This window comes from Oreochromis aureus, linkage group 15, assembly GCF_013358895.1.
Source record: "Oreochromis aureus strain Israel breed Guangdong linkage group 15, ZZ_aureus, whole genome shotgun sequence".
Classification (NCBI taxonomy): domain Eukaryota; kingdom Metazoa; phylum Chordata; class Actinopteri; order Cichliformes; family Cichlidae; genus Oreochromis; species Oreochromis aureus.
Genome location: NC_052956.1, coordinates 8533679 through 8549174, shown reverse-complemented (window position 1 = coordinate 8549174; position 15496 = coordinate 8533679). Strand labels below are relative to the sequence as shown.

At 41.9% G+C, this 15496-nt stretch overlaps 1 protein-coding gene across 4 annotated transcripts in view; it reads right to left on the bottom strand.

Moving 5' to 3' along the window:
• eya4 (EYA transcriptional coactivator and phosphatase 4) overlaps nucleotides 1–10288 on the bottom strand; it is a 51560-nt gene extending 41272 nt beyond the window's left edge. For all 4 annotated transcript variants that reach the window (XM_031726210.2, XM_031726209.2, XM_039599425.1 and 1 more), the window contains exons 1-2: nucleotides 9937–10288; nucleotides 6081–6141 (exon numbers count right to left, since the gene is read on the bottom strand). In XM_031726210.2, coding sequence (XP_031582070.1) covers nucleotides 6081–6113 — 33 coding nt within the window. In that variant the 5' untranslated portion in view covers nucleotides 6114–6141; nucleotides 9937–10288. The remainder of the gene's footprint in view (nucleotides 1–6080; nucleotides 6142–9936) is intronic.
• Between the last annotated feature and the right edge of the window lie 5208 nt (nucleotides 10289–15496).

Below are 15496 nucleotides of genomic sequence, written 5' to 3'. Positions count from 1 at the left end.
AGGGTGAGGAGTTCGGTGGGTGTGAGGAGGATAAAGATAAAGGACAACAAAGAAGGAAAGACATGTAGACTACAGAGTGAACTTGGAGAATGAGAGCAACAGGTAAAGCAGAGGACAGGTAAGGGTGCCAAACCGCCTCAGGCTCGCAATAGCACGGACGCCGCTACGAGAACACCCATAATCCTGTTTCTCATCCCCCCTGCTCTCTCCCTCTCTCTCTCTCTCTCTCTATCCTTCCATCCACCTCCTCCTCCCTCCCCACCCTCGCTCTTGGGCTTGCTCTGTATCGGATTGCTGACTTCACAATAGGGCCTGAATCATCACTCTGTAGCCAGAGAGACACAGAGAGAGACGAAGAGGCGGGCAGGCTGGCGGGGAAAGAGAAGGTGGGACAGTCAGTCAGACAGATCGAAGAAAAAAAAAAAAAAAAGCAAGGACATGGAGCAAGAAAAAAAAAAAGGGAAAAAAAGGAGAAAAACACAACAAAACCAAAAAAAAAGGATTTCATTTTTTCCTCTTTGGATATCAGTGCTGCAATGATGCAGTTCAGATGTGGTCGCAAAAAAACAAAACAAAAAGTCTTTCATCAATATTAAGATTAATAAATACATTCTTTACTTTCAATGTATCCAGTCATTGTTCTACTGCATGCAGAACTTTTACAGGCTAACACCAGTACCAAATACAAAGCACAAACATGTAAGAAATTAATATTAATATTATTTTAATGTATTCATGAAGGAATACTCTTAAGAGATGGGAAAGCGTGAATTGCACACAAATGCAAAATTCCAATTCCAAACTGTCAGATTCAATGAAAAACTGAAGATCTTTTGGTTTTAAATGGATTTTTTTTTAAAATATGTGACTTGGCCATGCTCATGACTATGAACACTAATAATATAAGACATTAATCTCTGCTTAAAACAAGAAACAAAGTGGCAGATAATGAAAACAGCCATTAGTTGTAGCAATAGTTAAGTCAGCACAGAGACACAGGTCACAGCCTCGCCGACCCTTCTCTCCCACCTCTCTGATTCTGCGCTGCTGCAGAGAAAGAAATCCAATCTCCCAGCAGAGCAACAGAGGAAGTTCTCGCGGCAGGCGAGGCAGAAGGTTCCTCCGTAACCAAAGCACAATTGTTGCAATTTCATTTCCTTCCCAGCAAAATGAGGAAATATGCGCCTCTTTTTGGAACCAATGGCAGATGAGCATTAGCCAGAAGTTGGGGCCAAACAAAAGGTGGGCTATATCGACGGCTCTATTTATGGAAGTTACTGCAAACAAAGAAGAAAATGTTTTACTATTTTAATAATGACTTCTTCTTGGGGTTATGCATTTACTTTTTAAACGTGTTTTGTCTTTACAGAGCAAATTCAAAGCATCAGTTCAGCACGTCAGTTACAAAAAAAGAAAAGAAAGAAATAATAACCAACTATGTTAAAATCTCACATCTGGCAATATAGGGATTTTCTTGAGAAGTCTCAGAGTAATCAATAAAGTGATGAATCTTGGCAAGAAATACAGAGCCCTGATTGACTTCCATTAAACAAGCATGGCCACAGTATTAGACAGTCTCCACTCAGATGACCTCAGCCATCCCACACCACAGAGAGTATATGCGTATAACAGAGAAAGAAACACCTACACACTCGTACTCTCACACAGCAGACACTAAAGCACACATATCATGTGGTTTCCTGTCTGGTGTGTTCTTCTAGAAAGCCCACGCCACTTGCTCTGGCTTCTAGATGGATTCTCCAGTCTGTTTTGGGGGCTTTGACTCTGTCAGGCTTTGACTGGCTCAGGGGCTGTCTGTGACCCGCTGACCTCACACCTAGCTGCCTTTCTCTGGCCAGACAGACTCTCACTCTATTCTCATATATGAGTTATAACTTATCTGAACCAAAGCATGGACTGAAGGGCTTTTGGCGAAAGACAGATGTTTTGGTTGTTTCACGCGTCTTAAATAAAAACAATGTGAACACACAAAGCTCGGTGGAAGTTATTTTTCCAGTTTTCACAGAAAAGTAGGATCCTGTATCAACGATCACCTGTGCGGATTTTGCCCGTTTTCCAACATTTGGCACAGAAGAACAAAAAAAAGACTGATTCGATTACTTAAATTCAAAGAGGACAGGAAACAACACACAGTAAAATAATCAATTATTCATTGTTTGATATGCAATAACACAATATAACAGTTTAAAGTTTGGTCATAAAATAAGGTTTAAAGGGGGTTTGGGTGTTTTTTTCCCTCTGCAGGTTACATGAAGGCTAACATACTGAACAACCCTCCCTCACAGCACCAGGACGATTCATGGTATGGATGCACTAAGCCAAGGAAAAAAATTGTGCTGTGCACTTCCCTACATTTTTATTACAGTAACAAGCAGCTATGCAATGTCACACGTTTGGAACTGTTGGGAATCTGTTGTGAGTCTTATCCATTGTTGCATCAGTGCAACAACAGGTTTGGCTTATTTAGCGGTTCAGGTGCTGATGAGTGATTTAGTGACTGGGGAAAGAAGTCCTTTAGAGATTAAACATGTGTCCAACAGTTTAACACACTTTTCAGTGAATTTCTCCAGTTTAATGTGATTTTTTTTTCCCCCACACGCACCATTGAGCTCAAACGGTGTTGCCATGGTAACCCCGTTTTAACTGACTGGCCAAAAACTAGCATTTCCTGCTAAAATTGTAAGCACTTACCATATTTGGCTCATGCTAAAGTTTGTAGATATGCTTTAACAATATGTTTAGTCAATCTGAATACTACATTAATATAAACTTTGGGATGGAGGCTCAGAGTTTGTCGGTCCTTGAAAGGCATTCTCTCAATTAAATATATGTACATGTGGAAATTCTAAGCATTCTTCTGCATGCAATCTTAAAACTATCATAGCTACTGCTATGCTATGATTTTCTGAATCTGCTCCCATTTGCTTGGCTTTCTTGTCAACATTTCTCTGCAACTGCATGCAGTGTACCAACTGTTTAATATAATTTAGCATTTATTGTCTACATTGTGCATGCCATATTTCGTATCCTGCCCTCCCTACTCCTCTGCCTTCTCCCGTGCTGATTTTACTCAAAATAATCTGCAGCGTTTCTTGCACAGAGAGAGAAGACTCACTCAGCAACACTCAGCTGTCAGCTACACATAAATCTTACGAGAAGCACTGTACACCAAGCTGAAATTGAAGTGCCCCTTGGTGCCACAGCTAGGATGCCAGCCTACTAGAGGGATGCCAGTGGGGTAGCTGTTACACTCCACACTTCTGTGATCTGTCCCGTTGCCGGGCAGACTTCGAAACGGCCATCTATGACGCCAGTGCAATCTTAGCAATCAGGGTTGGGCTGTAGTCGTATTAAGCTACTGCTGCTGCATGTAAGTTTGTGTGAATGTGTCTGTATGGGGTTGTAGGGGTGAAAGAGGGGTGCAACCTGACCCCTTTCCTTCTCCTACTTGGTCTCTCGCTCTGTGTCTCACACACATGCACACACACTAGGACAGCTGCCATACTAGGGGCCTCTCCCAGTGCACCAGAGGAAAAGGCTAAAGCTAAAAGAACCCTTTCCCCTCCTGTTTCAGACGCTTTTTCCTTCTTCTCCATCTCTCTTACTTTTTTCCCTTCAGGTGGCTCAACATTTTAAATCCTGCAAAGCTCCCTGGGGTCAACAAATGCTCCTGCTCCCCCATCTCTCACTGCTTCCACCCCCACCAAGCCAAAGACTGGAGACTTCAATCGGAGCTCTGTTGGATCAGGAGTTCTTCAGACTGTGTGTGGAGTTTGTATGCGTTTTCTGTTTTCTGTGTGTGCACTCAATGACTGACGCTGATCTGTCATTGCAATCTCCTTATGTTCACAGCTGAATTCATATACAAAGTGTTGTATTCGTCTACATCATCTCATAGAGCATCACCTAAAAATCAACGGCTTTTCTCCAAATTGAAACAAAATATGCGACAACAGGTGGAGCGAAACACCTCAAGAAGCTGAAAGCAGCGCTTCAGAGCGAACCAGTGCGAGCGCCGTCTCGGGCTCCTTTCCAGCGCTCCCAGAGGACCCCAGACGGCAGGCTGGCTCTCGACAGGCAGGCGGCCAGAGAGGACGCCGGACCATAACCCAGATGACGTGCGATGGATGTGGTGGGAAAAGGGCGGGGTGGAGGAAGTAAGGGTACTTTAAAGGGTAAAGAGGAGGAGTGGGGGTATTAAATATCAACAGACAACTCCCCGAAACCTTGTGTGTGAGGTCTGCGTTGTTTTCTTAGTCACCCGAGACACGCCTATTTCAATGAAGGAGCGCGGGGAAAGAATTAGCCAATTTCAGTTTAAAGACTAAAACCAAAAGGAAAGCTTTCCAAGGAAAAATTTTTTTTACAAGTATAGGATAAGTTTATAATTTAAAACGTTCAGTCAGACCTTAAAGCTGTCATTCATACTTAGAATCAAAGGTTTAAAGGTTCAGCTGTAATCAGACTGAAACAATACGAGCAAAGCTGCAAATTAAATTTCCATTTGAAGCCTTGAAAAAGAGGTTGAATGTATTTGAGGTTGATATATTTTGTACTGTTTTTAAAAGGAAAAAATGTCAGCTGGTTTAACCGTTTCAGATGAAATTGCAGCTTTCTTTATCTTTTTGATAAACCTCTGAAATTAGACTGCAGTTCAAAGTTTAGCAATATACCTGAAAACAGTGGCCCCCTTACAGTAATTCAGTCTCAGTCCTGAAGTACAGTTACAGCATACTGTCGCGTGTTGGAACTGGAACTTCCCAAAATGACCCTCAATTTTTCCAATAACTGAAAGTAGGATTAGTGCAGGGCTATTATATTGACCTGTATTGATTTTAGCTATGTCCACATGTGAAAACCATATACCGAGTTTCCTAAATACCAACACACCTGAATTCTCCCATTTTCCACGTTACAAAGTAAGCTTTGGCCCTTTTACAGAAACCGCCGAGCCTGAACATTTTAGAAGTCACAAATCTCAGCCTATAAAACCATCGAACTAATAAAAATCTCTGTCCTTGCTCCGATATCTCATTTCCAACACGAACAATTAATCAATGTCTTTGAGCCGCAGCTCAAATTCACTTATAGATGATATCACCGCCCTATTTAAAGTAGGTGAAGTAACTGTGGAATATGCACATCAATATTTGATGTCGCGATAGCGGCAAGACAAGATGGATGTTTTTCTCTGTTCTCTCTTTATTTCTGTGTTTTTGTGTTGTTTTTGTGTGCGTGTCTGTGTGTGTGTGTGCGCGCGCATTTTATGTATGAGTGACATGTACTCCGCCGGGGTCCGCCTGTAATCCAACCTGAAGTGAGACTAACAGAGCAGCACAAAAAGTCGGGGGGAAAAAAAAACAACATACTTCGTGGGCTCTGTCCCACTTTGCGCTATTATTACTGTCGAGGCTGGCAGGTCAGAGAGAGGGAGGGAGAGGGAGAGAGAACGCTGCTTCATGGAGGAGGAGGAGGAGAAGAAGATGAAATTACACCTGTTCTGGTGGCTGACTAACGACTTTGAAATGCGAGTGGCCCTCGCTCGCCGCCAAAATCATTTTCCCAACAATACGGCCTGATCTTTAAACAAGCAGAACTGGGACGCTGCGCTGAAGTGACGCAGAGATGGCCCGCTGTCCTGGGACGCTCACAAACCCTCGGGCTCAGTGTGGTGTGTGTGTGTGTGCGTTTGTGTGTCTGTGTCAGTGTGTGACTGAAATGTAAAAGATAAAGCACACATTTTTTTTTTAAATTACCTCCTTTTTCAATTGAATTAGTGATTTAAATTGCATTACACACTTCGGCTCACAAAATTCACACACACGATTCTTAAATTGACGTCTGTGCCCAACATTGTTTCTCCTGAAGTCTCATTCACTCTGACTGGTGCCATATGGTTACTGTACGCTCGCTGAAACACAGCTGCTGTGTATTAACCTGTGCACACACACACACAATGTATGTCTCTAATGCACCCATGCCTCACACTTGTGTGGCCGATACAAGGTATACTTACTCGCTCAGCCACACACACTTACATACAGTAGCCTTTAACTCACCATCTGTTCGCTGAGGTCCTGTGAGGCCTCCATGGCTCCTCTGGCTTTGATCTGCCACACACTTGAAAGCCAAAAAAGAAAACAGGAAAATAAAATAGATGTCAGAAGCCTAAAAGTGACGCTTTGTTTACTTTCAGTGCACGTTAAAAATGGTAAAAGATCATCTGATAGATTGAGATGTTTTCCACCAAAATCCCAGCAAAAACAAACCACTCTTTTGGGAGTTTCATGGCTTATATCGTGAATGAAATCGCGCACGGTTCAGCATTTAAGTTACTTTGTACGTGTGTGTGCATCTGTCGGTTAGCCCTTCAGTCACTGCGTTTATGTGTGAGCAACAGGAGAGCGAAGGAGGGAAGCGGCAGCGTTAACTTCAGCATATCATCTTCAGCCGAGGGTGAAGTGGAGAGATAATTGCAGAAGTAAATATCAACAATGAAAATGGAGAAGTGTAAGTGATAGGGCCGCTTGGCTGCCTCTGGACCACAGACACAGTGGCTGGCTAGCGCACGAAGACAGTGAGTGACCCTATTAATACTAGACAGGAGACAGGTTGGCGGAGGAGTTCGGAGAAGCCTGAGGTGATTGTCTACAAGTTAAGCGAAGATGAGGCGTTGCGATCAGCCAGATGAGGACAGAAGCTACAATGCGTCCTCGTCTTGTTGTCGCTACTGTCACGCACGGAGTGACGCGGCAACAAAGGACTGAAAAAAACAAAACAAAACAATGGAAAACAGTGCCATTATCCCAACAGGGTGACACTGAATGGCTCCTTTCTGGTATGTTGCGCAAAAGGTGTCAGAAAAAAGAATAAGCTGCAAACACACACACACACACACACACACACACACACACACACACACACACACACACACACACACACACACACACACACACACACAACCTGCAAACACAAAGGTCCTCTCCGTCATTAGATCTGTTGTTCCCAGCAATGTGGTAAAGAGTGCCACTAACTGTACCTATCTCAAGTTCTCCATCAAAATACACTTTTTATTTACTGTAACCCTTTTTTTCTGTAATAGTGAATAATACAATGTGCATACATGTGTGTTGCTCTTTCTAAAAGACAGATACAAGGGATTTGTTTACTTTTACCACAAAGACTGATCAGGGTCTAAAATGGTTTTCCTAAAATATGGACAGGTATGAGCATAAAATTGGGGCACTCCAAGTTGTTCCTCTATCTGAGCAGCATTTTGTTGCCGAGTGTGTTTGCGTGTGTGTGTACTGTGAAGTTTTCTGGCTCGATCCTTTAAACTAACTGGCATCCTTTTAATTTTTCATAGCGCTCAGCTCCTCCTAGCCTGAAACCGAAGACAATAATGCGTCTCTCAGGTGAATTGATTTGTGCCCAAGCCTCCCTGCTTCCCTCAACCCCCACCCTCACCCTCTCTCTCCCTCCCGCCCTCTCCTCCTCTCTCTCACCTTTGTGGAGGACATAATCAGCCTTCTATTCGATCTGGCTGGGTTTCACCCTTCCCTTCATGATTTATTCTTCTTTAGCGGAAACGTGATGGGCAGTAAACCCACAAAGAGCAAAGTTTACTTCATGCTTGTAATGGAGCATTTGTCTTAGTTTTCCTTTTTTATTTATTTTGTTATTTTGTTAAACTATAGCACAAATATGCAGCAGCTGACCTAAAGGGAGTTTTGCTGATTAAAAGGGGATGTTGCTTTTTTTTTTTTTTTTTTTTTAAATGTCAGACTAATTCTTATTAAATGATGCTGTCTATCTGCCCCAGCTGTCCTGCACGGCCCTAAAACCCACCCAGCAGTTACCTGACACTAAACAGGGAATCAATAGTGCCTGCCATTTCCTTCAGCGTCCCAGAAGAGAGAATTATATTTCTCACTATGGCTATTGACAGCGACATAAGAAACACATATGGGACGGCGGAGGGTTAGAAAGTGGACCAAATAGCTACACTGCGGTAATTTCACGCTATAAAAGCCGAAGGAAGGAGAATGTTGAACAAACCGCAGACTGCTGCTGGTCGGAGGGACTGCAGTGAAAAGTCACATGTTAAATTCGACTTTAACCTCGCTGTCTTAGCAATCGCTTATATGCAGCTATCGATCTTTAAATGACACGAGCAGTTTCCAAGATTACCAGTTAAGGATTAATCTGTGCAAAATTTAAACTGTTTACATTAAAAAAAAAAATCCCTAAGGCCTCTGACGTTTAAATGGTCAATATTTACATTTGTTTTTAACCTAAAAAGTTAAAAAAAAATACATTAATAAATACATTAATAAAAATAAAATAAAGATGAAGCGCACATTACCTGACATGAAGATAATAAAATCTTTTCTGCTAGGCAGGTTTAGGCCTAACGCAACATTTCTATAAACAATACGATATACATATAAGAGTTAATTTTTTTAAGTACAAAAAAAGACTTAGAAAATGTAAGAGTGCGATGCTGTTCTTTATTCTGGTCATTTTAAAAGGGATAAAACAGTGTGTTTTGCAGCCCTCCCCGTTTCGGGACAGGGTTCTACTCCTAAAACAGTTTCCAGATAATGAAACGGATACTCTTAGAGTTCTCCCACTAGAGGACAAATATAATGAATAAATAGAAACAAATGTGACGTGTGAAATACAGTATATATACGGGATTATTTAATGCCTTAAAATGGCCTCTAATTAACAAATAAACAAATTAACAAATTAACAATAATTACAAAAAAAAAAAAAAAACACATTGAAAAAATTTAAATATACTAGCAAACGCCAACACCCACAAATCCCCTTTGGCTGCATTAAAATATTTAATTCTAAATATTTCACATTTCTGGTGAGATTATCAGCCTTAGAATAACCGAGCCGTAATGTAAAATGAGATAGAAGGCCAGTGCAGTAGTTTACAATTTTCCAGAAATTCTCCACACTCTAAATCTTGCGCATTAATGCGCGTTGTTTAAGTATGAGCCCTTAATGTGAAATCTAATCTGTATGGATTACGGAGCAGTAGGCCCCTATCAGATTTTGAGTCGGCGTGTAACTTGTCATGTTGTTAGAGGCAGGCCAATAGCCAGGGGCCATTCAAGCCCTGAGAGCCCGGCAGTGGTATAAGATTCCCATTTCCTACATATCAAATATAAACACAAACTCCACGTGGGATGAGGGGCGAGATGGAGAGAAAAAGCCGTGGACACGCGGAGGGATGGAGACTGAGAACTGAGGGGACACCAAGGGGACTAAACTCCTTCATGTGTCCACAAACTGAGAGGGGAAAAAAAGGATGGACCGCACTGACCTGCAGTTAAAGATTGATGTATGACAAAAAAATAATCACTGTAATTTTATCATTCTTTTCTTTTTAATAGGAAAAACCTTTTGCACAACTATTCAATTTTACAAGGAAGGATCTGACGTCATTTCGCCATGTTTCAGCAAAAAAATTACAGCAACCACTAAATCTTTATTAATATTATTTTTTGTCCACTTGTATAATATCAGGTAATCTATCGGTGAGCCGAGATTCCGGGGCTGGGATGAAGTCTGAGAAAAATGGACACACACTTAACACATCACTGTTATTAACGGGCATGCACTGGCCTTACAACAACAATAAGGTAAAGTAAAGACTTATATTAGTAATAATATTATAGAAAACTGGAGTCTGTCACTCTTTGATGGAGGATAATTCCTTTAATTGTTACTGATACATTTTACAGATTTTTTTATATATATAAATGTTTTGAAATCGGAATTAATCAAACTCAACAAAACCATGACAGTTTTCTCGCTTCTGCCACCTGACCTACAATTTAAGTGTCTAATAATAAAGCCACAGCCGTGTGGGAAAAACACAAACTAGTTTAAACATACCTGTGTTAAAAGTATTGTCGTCCCAGCAAGAAATCAGCTCCCAGATTCTCTTCACTTCTTGCGAGCGCTCATAATCAAGTACAGCGTGATCGCCGCACAGCTCTCCCTGCCGTCTGCAGGCTGTCACTGACCGGGATCAAAACACTCAGCTACTGCTTACCATTATCAGCAAGAGTCCAAAAACAAGCCGATGAGTTATTCAGAGTCCTTAAAACAATTTTACAAACTCAAACACGAGTCCCGAGGCTCGCTTTCGGTGACCGGAACGCTCGCCCCCGCGGGAAACAACATTATTTTCAGTCCGCGTCCAAGTTTGAGCACCAGGCTGTTCAGAGGCATGGGACATTATTGAAGATTGCTCCTGCGCATGCGTCCAGCTGCCATGCGGATACTACCGGGCAAGAGTCCAAAGAAGTAATGGGGTTCAGAGTGGGGTGGGGTGGAGGGGACCAAAATGATTTCTTATTAATAGTTTGGCCCAAATGATGTGCTCACAGTTTTATATATCCCACTGGAGCAAAAACATCTAACTATCAATCTGTCTATCTGGTTTCCAATTAGTTCATTAATCCAGTATTATAAAGGATTCAGAAAAAACTTGTATATCAAACATATATATATATATATATTTATATATATATATATATATACCTTTTACTGTATTTGTATAGCAAAAAAACAACATCCCTAGAAAGTGAGCTTTTTAAAAATACACAGTACATAAGTAAACATGAAAGGCAAAAATGCAAACTTATGCAAACACACAGAGGGAAAATGTGGTGGTTAATCTGTATACAGTTACAGGCAGGGGATCGGACAGAGGACAAGCATGCCAGAAAACACGCTGGAGATGTAACGAAAAAACAAACAGAAAACAGCATGAGAGTAAAGTCAGACAGGACTGTTTTGGAGACGCCCCAGAAAGATGACAGGCTTGGCCATGGGATCTGTTTATTTGAAATATTGTTTGTTATGGCTTATGGATTCTCCGACTGTTGGGCCCCGCTGGCTTCGGATCAGCGCTCTTTTACCATGCTGTCATTTATTTAAGATCGTGATGTCAGCGACCACTCTGACTGATCGCTGATTGTTGCTTTAGAGATCCTGTTAATGTTCACACACGCATGCCCACACAGACTCCCACTCACACACACACAGATACAAGAAAGGGAAACATGCTTTGCACTACTTTCTTTTACTATCCCTCGCATACACCCACTCACAAACACACAATCTTTGTTTATGTGCAAAGTTTTCTTGGTAATATTATGTAAGATGAAAAGAGCCAAAGTTTCCGTGGTTTCAAATGCTTTGCACAAACACTAAAAAACAAAAAAATGTTCCTCGTTGGACTGGCTGGCAGTTTAACTGGCAATCCCAGAGACAAAAAGTCAAAGTCGCCCTAAAGCAAAGGCAGGAAAGTGGGAGCAGCCCTTTACCAAAACTATAACTTCTAATGGAAGTCTTTATGTTTGTGGGTAAGAACAGAAAGACATTAATCACCCTCAGAAGGTATCTCACATTAAGTTTCATAGCCGCTTTCACGATGTTCATTTTTTACAGTGATCACTAAATGACAGGGCACAGAAATGAGGTCTGTCATCTTCCAAAGTCACACTGCTGCACAATTCAACTTTTTCATCATTTATCACATGGAATTGGACAGGATAAGTAGTGCAAAGTCATTTGATGCCATTTGTAGCTGGCATGACATCGCATGATGACTGATATGTGTGTTTTGGCACCGCATTGGGCGGGTCAAATTCAAACCCTTGGCATGGCTTGTGTACAGGAACTTGCATGGCAAATGGTACCCTGACGGTAGAAGAAAGAGAAAGCTGTAGTTGCATTTACTCTCAAATACACAGCAATTAGAAAAAAAGGCTTATAAAATAGACTTACAGTGTTATTTTGAAAGGAGGTGAAACACAGTGCTCTGTGACCAGTACCCCCACTCTCTTTTAATATAAAGACTTGGAAATATCAGTCTCATTTTCTTATTTGTCACCTAGTTTAAACTATGTAAACAGCCAACTTGTTGTTGTGTATGTGTCAGTCTGTTTCACCTGTGCTACCCGCTCATCCCCTCTAACACCCCACCTCTGAAGAAAGTCTATGAATAGCACAGTTTAGTTGAATCCTTGTTTGACTCCTTTAATAAGGCCTAGCCTGTTGTGCCTTCCTGCTTCTCAGTCCAGCAGCAGAACCCGGGCCTGGACCCCGCTGCTAAGTGATTGACACATTCTGGCAGAATGAATTAAAACCTCGTGCTGTGACACATCCCAGAATAGCAAGAAGCTGTTGCTGAACTGCAGTCTCTAGTGCCGCATGTCAGCAAGCTTAAAAAACTTGGCAGAACATTCTGCACAAAGGACGCATGTACAGGTGTTTGTGTGTTCCTCTCGGTGTGTGTGAGTCTGCCTGAGCGTATGAGCCGACATGCGCTGACGTACAGTATGTTAATGCTTCAGCTACATCAGCAGTCTAACGAGTTAATCCAACAGGCGGCCTAAAGCGGACCCGGTGTGCCAATATTTGTCATGTTTTACACGATTTTGTGAAGCCCGATTGACGCTTTTTCAATTAAACTGAGACCACTTTGGAATTTGAAGGCAGTGGCAGATGGATCTATTTTTTTGGCCAGCTGTTCTCTGGAGGGTGACGCTGGGGTGGGGTGCGGGGGGGCTAAGCCCCAAGATGTTTCGTGGCGTAGGACTGTGAGCCTGTGTGCCAAGTCACAGAGCTCCCGGTTCTTGCCAAGCAGGGGGTGGGTTGAGAGAAAATGCCATTTAGCTGGCTGGTATTTATAGATATGTGAGGAACTTGTGCTCAGTCCTGGCCGAGGTGCTGACGACGTAAAACGAGAGGACGATTCCAGAAGTCGAGTGTCAGGGCACACAGATAAAAATACCCGGTGAAAGATGGGTCCGGTCATTAGTGGTGCAGTGTGGCATGTGACATGGCAGCATTTCAGAGGTGATTTATGGTTATTACTACAGCTAACCTATACCTCTCCCTTTCCTGCCCCCACCCTACATCTCAAATTGGTTTGCAAAATGGAATGGCAAATGGGGTTTATTTCAGGGGCCGAGTGCCCAGAAAAAAAAGAAGAAGTGTGGAGCAATTTAGACTTTGGCAAGGTGCCACAGCTTGGTGTAAGATTTTACCACAATACTGGGAAAACATGATGATAAATTACACTTCTAACAGCTATTTAAGCTGGAAATGCAGAAGGCAAAAGCTACTTGCATGTTACCACTAACCCCGTGTTACTGCAAGAGCTGAAAAAGAGCATATGAAAAGATTTCCAGTCAATCATATCATACTGAACAAAAATTATGTGGGCTGATGATAGGTTGTGGGGGTAACGAGCTCACTTCAGGTCACTGCCTTCTCTAATTGCCCGGAGCAAGCTGCCACAGGGAGGAACAAAGGAAACATTTCACACGTCATAAATTCATGTAATGCCCTGCTGCAGAGCTGCTCCTCTGGTTACATTGCTCCTCAAAATTTCTTTTTGTTTTGTTTTAACTTAGTTAATCATTAAAAAATAACAATTTGCATTCAGATAGTGAAAGTTTCATATGTAGCAGGCCTAAGGAGCCACATTGCAAGCTGAGGCTGAGCAGCTTTTTTCCCCTGCTCTGTTTCAGAGCTGATGCATGTGTACCTGCCTGTCCTCTGCTCATCCTCTGCCCCAATTTGTGTGTCACAGTGACAAAAACACACACTGAGCAGAGAGGAAGAGGAGGGGCACAGGCGTAGTAAGGATAACATTGGTCTACTTGGTGATGTTTGGTTGCTGCAACCATAGGTGTAGTCCTTTAGTTTTTGAAAGATGTTATCCAAAATGAGCCACAATGTAGAAATAAAATTGTGTTTCATCTTACCCACTAGCCTTTATATACATCATAAACTGTGCAGTCACAATTTACACTCAGATGCAGGACGTAAACTATTCAATTCAATTCAGTTTTATTTATTTAGCCAAATCATAAAAACAGTCATGCCAAGGCGCTTTATATTGTAAGGTAAAGGTAAAGACCCTACCATAATAGAGAGAAACCCCAACAAGTAGACCACCTCCTATGAGCAAGCAATTGGCAACAGTGGGAAGGAAAAACCTCCTTTAAACAGGAAGAAACCAGACTCAGGGAGCGGCAGCCATCTGCCACAAATGCTTGAAATGTATTACTGGTCATATTTTAGTAATTTTGATCATTTGTTAAGAAGAATTGTATGAGAAACATTTATCTGACACATTTATCTTAAGAATATTTATGGCTATGAAATTCACCTTCTTAATGTGAGTCAAATCTTTTCTCCCATCTTTTTCTGCTCTTTTTTCCCCCTCCTCCCCAACTGGTCATTGCAAGTTGTTCCTCCCTGGTCTTGTTTTATCTGATGTTTCTTCCTCTTAAAAAGGAGTTTTTCTTTCCCACTGTCGCCAAGTGTTTATTCATTTTTGGTCATCTAAAAAGTTTTCTCTTTATTTTTGTTGAGTCTCTACCCTGCAATGATAAAGCACCTTGAGGTGACTTTTATCGTGCACTGAACAGAAGAAGAAGACATATCCAAGGAGAACAGTTGCACTTGAAAGAAATGTGTGTGATTTGCATGGCCAGGCAGGAGGGGATGGACATGAGGTCTTTTCTCTCCTCTGACCCACCAGAACGGTGCCCTAGCTGGGTTACAGACTTCCTGATTTACTAATAAGGCACTGATAAGGCCTTACTAATAAGGCCCTCTCCCGCTTAACAAAACACACACACTTCAGCAGTGTAGCCCACCCCTTTGTCACAAGAGAACTTGTGAGTAGGGTTTACAGAGGCGAGCAGTGATTTGCATGTTTATAGATTTGCGGATTCTAAATGAGGTCAATTTACAGTTACACCTTTTTTCATGCATGAAGGTCTAATGTCTAATTATGTCATTTTAATGAGCTGAGATGAGTTTTAGAGGTCTAAAAAATGCTATGAGATTTTTTAAATTTAAATATGTATACTATATCAAAAATGTTCTCCAGTCTCCAAACACATTTCAAATATCATACAACACTTTTCTCCAACACTTGGTGTCTCATTGAACTCCTTCCCAGAATTTAGTCTTTTGTCCCTGGAGGCAGATGATGGAGCATATGCCTTACTCGCTGAGATGGAGATCAAGTGTGTGTTAGAGCAGCTGAGAAAGAAGATGGAAAGAGCAGGAAAGTGTGTGATTTCGTCCTACATTCAGAGGCTCAAGAGGCTACTCTCATGTGTGAAAGCACAGTGCAGTGTCTGTGTTTCACTTAGAAGCATGTGGTTTGTGTGTGTATGTGTGTGTATTGGGTAGGGGTATCAGGCCAACAAAATTAGTTTACCATCAGCTGTGCTCTCGTTCAGTCCCGGCCACCATCCAGTATTTCTTCCAACTCTCTCCATCTAATTGTGGCTCTGGACGGCTTTACAGCACCACCCTTGGGATGCTACTGTGGCCAGATCCAGAACACTAGGCTTTATGTGGATTGAATGTTTTATGGTTATGGACATAATATTTAAGTATAGAAACAGTCGCACCA